General features: G+C 41.5%; 1 protein-coding gene across 1 annotated transcript in view; it reads left to right on the top strand.

The window, feature by feature from the left end:
• The first annotated feature begins 788 nt into the window (after nt 1-788).
• The window catches only part of LOC134355905 (CMRF35-like molecule 5), a 41,407-nt gene continuing 32,138 nt past the window's right edge, over nt 789-10,057 (top strand). The window contains exon 1 of the mRNA XM_063066438.1: nt 789-953. Within this exon, the coding sequence (XP_062922508.1) occupies nt 875-953 (79 nt within the window). The 5' untranslated portion in view covers nt 789-874. The remainder of the gene's footprint in view (nt 954-10,057) is intronic.

Here is a 10,057-nt window from a genome sequence, read left to right as displayed (position 1 = left end):
CTCAGTTTTCTAAGCTCTAAGGAATAATGTCCTAACCTTTACAAATTTGCATGGAAACTCAGGTCCTCAAGTCCTAGCAGCATTTTCATAAGTTTTCTCTGCACTCTTTCAGTCTTATTTACATCTTTCCTGGAAGTAGGTGACCAAAACTGTGCACATTACTCCAAATTAAACCTCAACAATGGTTTATATAATCTCAACAATTTATACAATCCCAACTCCTCTACCCAATGCATTGATTTATGAAGGCTAATGTGCCAAAAACTTTCTTTAATATGCTATATAGCTGTGATGTCATTTCCAAGGAATTATGCATCTGTCTACCCCTATCACTTTGTTCTATTGCACTCCTCAGCGGCCAACAATCCACATTATGGATTTCGCAAATCTTCCAACGTTTCATTTTTGTAGAGTAAGCAGTCAATACTTCAGGCCAAGATCAGGGTCTCAGCCCAAAACGTCAACTGTTTATTCTTTTCCATAGATGTTGCCTGGCCTGCTGAGTTCCGCCAGCATTTTGTGTGTATTACTTTGAATTCCAACATCTGCGGGTTTTCTCTTGTATGATATTATATAGGTGAATTTCTAGGCACAACCCCCTCATTCATTGGCTCTGATTCCCGACTTCTAGTAGTGGTGATCGACCTTTGAGACTCCAGGAAGGACAGCAAATAAGCAAGCCCTGAAATATCACCTGATGGAGTACAATCTCGCTCCAGCGAAAAAGTTCAGTGATGTTTACAGTATCATCTTTGCCATCAAATAACCTTGCAGGGGCTTTGCGCAATTGAGAACAAACATGTCATTTCGTGATATCCAGATAAGAAGCAAATAACATTTTCTGGATAAAGTCGGACTGTGCAAAGTGGCAATCATGTCCTGTATTAGTAGATTATTATTAAACATGAAACTCATTCAACTTATCTTCATCTTCATCAGCATTTCATTGGCAGGTAAGCAAAACAATTACAATGGTGTTCCATCTCGAATGTTAAGAGGAATTAATTTATTAACTCTGTCCCGTACTTATAAAATGACTTTTAAAGCTTATGTTTCATATTTGACAAGTCTTGCATTACCTTATTAGTCAGTGATATGAGTGGGTGTACTCATTAAAGTTGATGCTGTCAAAATCAGTTTGATTTTAACAATCTAGGATGACCAATCAACCTACCAACATACTAGTTGGTAGATAACTTGGTTATTGTAAATTGTCTAGTGATTAGGCTAGGACTAAGTCGGAGGATTGCTGGGTGGTGCAGCTGGGGCGGGAGGCGGGGGGCATGAGGACCTTCTCTGCCCTGTATCTCAATAAATAAAATAAAATTAAAGGTGTTTTAATTCTCATTAAAGTTTAAAAATTGAAGGAATATTTACTTTCATGTAGCAATTTTTTTATGATCCCCAATGTCTTTATGCTTACAGAAACATATAAAACCTACAGCACAATACAGGCTCCACAAAGCTGTGCAGAACATGTCCTTACCTTAGAAATTACCTAGGGTTACCCATAGCCCTATGGTATATAGAGTAATTGTTATAATGTAAGACATAGAATATAGAGCATAGAACAGCACAGCTCAGGAACAGACCTGTGCCGACAATGTTGTGCCAAACCGATTAAATTAGCAATCAAATGGCCAACTAAATTAATCTCCTCTGCCTACACAATGTCCACATCCTTCCATTTCCCTCACATTCTTGTGCCTATCTAAATGTCTCTTAAAGAATCCCTAATGTATTTGCCTCTACCACCACCCCAGGCAGCACCCAACCCACTCTCTGTGTAAAGAACTTGCCCCTCACATCTCCAAAGATATTATCCCCTCTGCAAATCTTCAAGCTTTCACAGACAGCAATATAATAATGACCAGACATTCCTTCATACTCTACTGATTATTACCAAGGAATAACTATCACTCTTTCCCATAAGTAGCATGTCCTGCAGTAGGTGAGCGGTGGATGAGATACCAATTACTAGGAGCTCTAAGCAAACAAAGAGATTTACCTTTGAAGGCACTCTGTCAGGCAAGTCATGGCTTTTCACTGTAATCCTGATTGGTGCCTTGTAGATGCAGCTATGATTTTGTGAAAATTAATAAGGCAACCCGTCCATTTGTTTGTAACCAGTGTTGATGTGGCTGAAGTGGATTACTTCTTGTCACCAATTCCCCCTGATTTTGATAATAAATAGGGGGACTTTGCTTTATCAAGGAGTGTTTTGGCTTTCTCCTGTTGGAGATGTTCTTCAGGTATTACAATGAAATTTTGGCTATTAAGGGAATCAGGGGGTGCAACAGGTGCAGACACACCCAACCCTGAGACAGGGTGCAAGGTTATTTGATTCCAAACAATTGGTTTATTGATCGTTGCAGAATGTCTCTCTGGTGCTTCCCACTCCCTGCCCTCTTCTTTTCCCTTTTCCCTACCATAATTCTCTTCTCCCTGACCCCTTCCCACTCTCAATCTACAATAAAGACCCATATCAGAATCAGGTTTATCAACACTCACGTATGTCATGAAGTTTGTTTTTTTTTGCTGTAGCAGTACAGTGCAATACATAAAATTAGCACAGCACTTGTGCAACACTCTTAGGCACCTTAGCCATATAAATGTGCCTAAGACTCCTGCACAGAACTGTATTGGCGCACATTTTATTCCATATTTGTACTTTAACCTCTAACTTCACTTTTTATAAAGTTCTTTATTCGTTATTGTTGGATGGTGCTGTTTTCCTGTTGCATGTCGCATCAACACACCATAGCGAATTCCTAATATATGTAAATGTATTGGCGAATAAATTTGATCCTTGAGACAGGATGGAATCAAGCCTTTTGACCCAACGCCTCCTGGTTAGGATTTATCACTCTCATCGCCATGAGCCAGATTCAGTTCTCGGTCAGGGAATCAAGTTGTTGGGTTTATTGAGTCATAAATCTTGTAGTTACAGCCATTTCATTAGGTGTTCATTACATCTATACCGGTCCCACTTGCCCAGGTGTAATACTTTCTAACTGTGCTATAGAGTTTTTCAGCAGTGATCACAATGAGCATCCAGAAGAAAGAGAAGAAGAGGTGGTGGGAGGCAGAATCAGAACCAGCTTTATTATCACTGAAATATGGCATGGAATTTGTTGTTTTCCAGCAATAGATCACTGAAGTACAGACAGAAATCACGAGCTACATAAGAAGTATAAAAATAATCAATGAGTAGTGCAAAAAGAGAGCAAGATACTGAAGCAGTCCTCACGGGCTCATGGACCGTTCAGAAATCTGATGACACAGGGGAAGGGGCTATTCATAAAATGTCAGGTATCTTTCTTCGGGCTCCTGTACTTCCTCTGTGACGGTGGTAATGGGAAGAGGGCACGTCCTGGGTGGTGAGGCTCCTTCAGGACAGATATAAACTTTCTCAGGCTTCACCTTTTGAAGATGCCCTTGATGCTGGGGCATTTGTTAAATGCATCAGGCCCCACAACTTAAAAAAGAAGTTACAGGCTCCAGCTGTGATTGAGAAACTAGCCACTGGCAAACTTCCCAGCAATGCTGGTTAAAGTCTATGTCAGTGATCATTTGTTTCCCAACTGGGGAGGGCGCAGTGGTTCAATGTTTAGAAACATGCTGATGTCCTGCAAATTACACATTTCTCACAAACATGCCAATGGATAGAAGGAACATGGAAGCGTGTTCAGCTCACTCTTTGTTCACAACCTAGAGTAGGACAAGATTCAAACAATTTGTAAATGACTGAGGAGTGGGAAATCAGTCTCTTAAGTGCAGATGGCTGCTTGCCTGAATCAGATTGAAACAAGTAACATGTCAATGTCAAGGCAAATTGTTTGACGTCCTGATTCAGCTAATGTGCCTGAATTCAACCTTGGACGGTGAACACCCTCTAGGTCATCTGTTAAATCGCCTAGTTTGATTAGATGGCTTGCAATGAAACAATGCAGGAAGCCATCTTTCAGCTCTGTGATGACAACTCTTTGCAAAGTAATTGGCCCAAAATTGCCATGATTCATTCTTCTTCAACTGCTTTTTTTGAGGACAGCAGTTAAATCCAAGCCTTATTCTATTCAGAACATAATTAAAAGGCAAAGGTTTTACTTATCTTACATGTTCGGCACCCTACCAGAAAGCACCGGGAGCTTCCTTTAATCTTCTGATTAATTTGCTCATGTAATCTTCAACTGTATTTACTTCAATGCTTTATCTGAATCTCTGATATGCACAGAGTTCTCATGGTTCAGAACCCCAGGATCCCAAAACAACGTCTGCTCTTCTCTTCATTTCCAGTCCTGGTGAAGGATCTTGGCCCAAAATGTCAATTGTTTATTTTTTTCCATAGATGCTGTCTGACCTGCTGAGTTCCTCTGTGTGTTGCTCTGGATTTTCAGCACGTGAGGAATCTCTTGTGTTTATTCTGTACTATCTGTCTTCTCTCATTAAAAGAAAATGTCCTAACCTCTCTCTCTGCTAATCCATACAAAACAACTTTCATTACAGACCTCATCAACTCTGGAGATCTCCCATTCAGTGCCACCAAATTCATAGTTCCTTTACCCTTCACTGCTTGCTTCTACCTCCTACGTAAGATCCACAAACCTGACTGTCCTGGTAGGTCTATTGTTTCCGCCTGCTCCTGCCCCCCTGTCCCTCATGCCTCAACTCCATTCTATCCCCCTTGGTTCAGTTCCTTCCCACCTATATCCACAGCACTTCACATGCTCTTGATCAGTTTCACCTATCACCCTGTGTTTCTCTCTCCCCTCCCTCACATTTTTAAATCTATTCCTCATCTTTTTTTTCTCCAGTCCTGCCAAAGAGTCTTGGCCCAAAACTTCGACTGTACTCTTTTCCACAGATGCTGCCATTTTGTGTGTGTTGCTCTGGATTTCTAGCATCTGCAGATTTTCTCTTGTTTGTAATAAACTCCCACTGATAACTGCATGCACATTCTTGTAAGATTACTGGTCCAATATTTTTGGGTGCAGACCCTAAGCCAGTTTGTCAGAGAGACCATGATAAAAAAGAAAGGTTGGAAATAGGGATTTTCTCTTTGGAACAAAGGAGGATGAAAGGTGACTTCATAAAGGTGTATAAGATGACAAAGGGTATAAACAGAGTGGGCAGCCAGCTCCTTTATCCCATGGCAAAAATGGCTAACATGAGTGGGCATAATTTTAAGATGATTGTAGGAAAGTGTAGGCAGGATGTCACAGGTAAGTTTTTTTTGCATAAAGAGTGGTGGATATGTGGAACACAGGGCCGAGGGTAATAGAAGAGGTAGATATATTCAGGACATTCAAGGAAATCTTAGATAGGCACATGGGTGAAAGAAAAAAGAAGGGCTATTTGGGAGAGAAGCACTAGAATGACCTTGGAGTGGGCGAAAAGATCAGCACAACATTGTTCTCATTGTTCTCTGAAAATGGAGTCACAGGTAGACAGGGAACCATGTACCTGAATTCCAAGATCCCTCTGTTCTATAGCACTATCATTTACTGTGAAAGTACTATTTTGATTTGACTTTCCCAAATGCAATGGCTGACACTCAGCTAAATCAAACTCCATAAACTATTTAGTTCATGAGGTTCACGCGAGCAAGGCACTTCGTGGCAGCAGGTTATCTATCACAATAAACTAATCTGAGTCTGGAACTAAACCAGAGTGAAGTGCTTGGTTAAAACAAATGAATTCTCTTGCCATCCTCTCCTTTTGCCTGGCAAAGCAGGAAATAGCTGAACTTTGAAAATGAAGAGTAATTTATGAACATGCTTGGGTGGCAATATCCCTTTCCAGGAACAACATAGATACAATGGGCTGAATGGCCTTTGATGTAGTAAAATACTGTGATGTAAGTAGTGCCTGATTGCCAGCACAAGCTCTCCGTGATTTAAAATTGTACAAGAGCTAGAAAACCTGTATCACCATGATCAAGTGCAGCTTCCATCTCACTGTTATAAGACCATAAAACTTCAAGACATAGGAGCAGGACTAGGCCGTCCAGCCCAGTGAGTCTGCTCCACCATTCCATCGTAGCTGGTTTATTATCCCTCTCAATCTCATTTTCATGCCCGCGCCCTGTAACTTTTGGCACCCTGACTAATCAGGAACCTATCAACCGCTCTTTAAATATACTCAACGACTTGGCCTCCACAACCATCTGTGGAAAAGAATTTAACAGATTCAATAACATGTGGCTAAGATAACTCCTCCTGATATCTGTTCTAAATGGATGTCCCTCTATTCTGAGGCTGTGCCCTCTGGTTCTAGACTCCCCACTATTGGAAACGTCCTCGCCACATTTACCCTCTCTGGGCCTTTTAGCATTCGATAGGTTTCTATGAGATCACCCCATTCTTTTGAATTCCAGTACATACAGGCCCAGAGTCATCAAACATTCCTCATATGTTAACCTTTCATTCCTGGAATCATTCTCATGAAGCTCCTCTGGACCTCTCCAATGCCAGCATATCTGTTCTTCAATAAGACTAGAACTACACACAAAACTCCAAGTGCAGTCTGACCAATGCCTTATAAAGTCTCAGCATGACATCTTTGCCCTTTTATTCCAGTTCTCTCAGAATGAATGCGAACATTGCATTTGCCTTCCTCACCACTGACTCAACCTGCAAGTTAGCCTTTAGGGAATCCTGTTTGAGGACTACTAAGTCTCATTGAACCCCTGATTTTGAATTTTCTCCCTGTTTAGAAAATAGTCTACGCCTTTAATCCTTTTACCAAAGTGCATGGGAATATACTTTCCTACACTGTTTCCATCTGCCACTTCTTTGTCCATTCTCCCTATCTGACTAAGTCCATCAGCAGGCTCCCTCCTTCCTCAACACAACCTGCCCCTCCACCTATCTTCATATTGTCTGCAAATTTCACCACAAAGTAATCAGTTCTGACATGTTCCCGATGTTGGGGAAGTCCAGAACGAGGGGTCACAGTTTGAGGATAAAGGGGAAGCCTTTTAGGACCGAGATTAGGAAAAACTTCTTCACACAGAAAGTGGTGAATCTGTGGAATTCTCTGCCACAGGAAACAGTTGAGGCCAGTTCATTGGCTATATTTAAGAGGGAGTTAGATATGGCCCTTGTGGCTAAAGGGATCAAGGGTTATGGAGGGAAGGCTGGTACAGGGTTCTGAGTTGGATGATCAGCCATGATCATACTGAATGGCAGTGCAGGGTCGAAGGGCCAAATGGCCTACTCCTGCACCTATTTTCTATGTTTCTATGTCATCCAAATCAGTGACATATAACAGAACAGAACACCATTATTTACAATCAGCCATCCAGAAAAAGCTTCCTATTTCTTACTCCTTGCCTCCCACCAATCAGCCAATTTTCTATCCATGCAAGTATCCTTCCTATACTACTATGGGCTCTTAGCTTCTTTATCAGCCTCATGGGTGACTCCTTGTCAAAGGCCTTCCAAAAATCCAAGTAAATGACATCCACTGACTCTCCCTTGTCTATCCTGCTTGTTACTTCCTCCAGAATTCGAACAGATTTGTCAGGCAAGATTCCCTTAAAGAAAACCATGCTGACTTTGGCCTATTTTATCATGTGCCTCCAAGTATCCTGAAACCTCATTCTTGAAAATGGATTCCAACATCTGGAGTCCTGGCCTCCAATGTCCTTTCTTTCACCTCCATCCCTTCTTAAAGAGTAATTTTCCAGTCTTCCAGAGCCATTCCAGAAAGACCATTTCCGATCAAAGTTCGAAGTAAATTTATTTCCCATGTACATACTCTATATGTCACCATATACGACACTGAGATTTTTTTCTTACTGGCATACTCAGTAAACTGAAGAAACATAATAGAATCAATGAGACTGCGCCCAACAGGATGAACAAAGAGCCAATGTGCAAAAGGCAACAATCTCTGGATCTGCTCGTTAGACTCTGGCAATATACAGGTAGAAGAAGAACAGCCAGGCGATCAGATTTCCCAAAATGTGGTCTGGGCATGGAACAGTAGGTGTTCTTTATCATAGTATAGCTGTGTTGAGACCCCTGGTGCTGTAGGCTGTATGCTGATGATAACTGGGCAGAGATTTCCTCAAACAATCCTGACTGAACTTCCTGACCATGATTTGAAATTTGTCTGGGCGGACTGTTTCTTGTTTGGCAATGGCAGTATTTAATATTTTGAGCCCCTGATTAGTGTCATCTTTTGGTGGTATGTAAACTGCTGACAGGATCACAGCGAAGAACTCTCCTGGTAAGTTGAACAGTCGGCACTTAATCATTAGATTTTTTGAGTCAGGGGGAATGAGAGTGCAACAAAATTGCCACATCTGAGCACCACAAAGCGTTTATCATGAAACACAGACAGCACCCCTCCCAACCCCTCCCACCTTTAGCCTTCTCTGAAACAGCAGTTCAGTCTATCTGTAATGTTGAATCAGGTTTGTGGGTTCGGCTAATGATATAGAAAGGAAATTATTGTCCAGTTAGCCTAATCTCAGTGGTTGGGAAAGCATTGGAGTCTATTATTAAGGGTGAGACTTCAGGGTACTTGGAGACTAATGTTAAAATAAGTCAAAGTCAGCATGGTTTTTGTAAAGGGAAATCTTGCCTGACAAATCTGTTAGAATTCTTCAAGGAAGTAACAAGCAGGGTGGCCAAAGGAGAAGCAGTGGGTGTCATTAACTTGCATTTTCAGAAGGCATTTGATAAGGTTCCACATGAGGCTGCTTAACTAGATAAAATCTTATGGCATTACCAGAACGATACTGGCGTGGATAGCAGAAAGGCTGACAGGCAGAAAGCAGCGAGAGGGAATAAAAGGGGCCTTTTCTGGTTGTTTGTCTGTGACTAGTGGTGTTCCTCAGGGGCCAGTATTGGGACTGCTACGTTTGTCCATGATTTAAATAATGGAATTGATGACTTTGAGGCAAAGATTGTGAATGATACGAAGACAGCTGGAAGGGTAGGTAGTATTGAGGAAGCAATGCAATTGCAGCAGGACTTAGACAAATTGGAAAAGTGGGCAAAAAAAGTGGCAGATAAAATACGGTGTTCGGAAATATATGATAATACATTTTGGTAAAAGGAACAATAGTGTTGACTATTACCTAAATGGGGAGAAGGTTCAAACATCACAGGTACAGAGGGACTAGGAGTCCTTGTGCAAGACTCCCAGAAGGTTAATTTACAGGTGGAGTCTGTGGTAAAGAAGGCAAATGCAATGTTGGCATTTATTTCAAGGAGAATAGAATATGAAAACAAGGAGATAATGCTAAGCCTTTATCAGACACTAATCAGGTCACACTTGGAGTATTGTCAACAATTTTGGGCCCCATATCTCAGAAAGAATGTGTTGTCATTGGAGGAGTCCAGAGGAGGTTCACAGGGATGGTTCCAGGAACTAAGGGGTTAACATAAGAGGAACATTTGGCAGTTTGGGGCCAAATTCTCTAGAATTTAGAAGAATGCAGGAGATCTCATTGAAACCTACTGAATGTTGAAAGGACTAGAAAGGGTGGATGTGGAGAGGATGTTTCCAATGGTGGGGCTATCCAGAACTAGAGGGCACAGCCTCAAAGTTGAGGGGTGATCTTTTAAAATGGAAGTAAGGAGGAATTTTTTTTTTTTAGCCAGGGAGTAGTGAATCTGTGGACTGTTCTGCCACTGGCTGTGGTGGAGGCCAAGTCCATAGGTATATTTAAGGTGGAGGTTGATCATTTCCTGATCGATCAGGACATCAAAGGATATGGCAAGAGGGCAGGTGTATGGGGTTGAGTGGGATCTGGGATCAGCCATGATGGGACAGCGGAGTGGACTCGATGGGCTGAATGGCCTAATTCTGCTCCTAGGTCTTATGGTTTTCTGGTCTCCATGAATAGGTATATTAGACATTAATTTACAAAGAGTAAAACATTCAATGAAACATTTACAGTATGTTCTCCAGGTTACAGACACTACAAAGCTAAATATTCAACAAACATTACTTAGCTAAAAGAGTGCACAGAGCATACCTTCCCAATGGCCATGTGCACCTTTGAGTTAAACAAAAGAGGAGAGAGCAAGCCCCTTCCACG

This window comes from Mobula hypostoma, chromosome 13, assembly GCF_963921235.1.
Source record: "Mobula hypostoma chromosome 13, sMobHyp1.1, whole genome shotgun sequence".
In the NCBI taxonomy this organism is placed as follows: Eukaryota; Metazoa; Chordata; class Chondrichthyes; order Myliobatiformes; family Myliobatidae; genus Mobula; species Mobula hypostoma.
The sequence above is the reverse complement of the archived record's forward strand: the minus strand, read 5'-3'. Positions and strand labels throughout refer to the sequence as shown.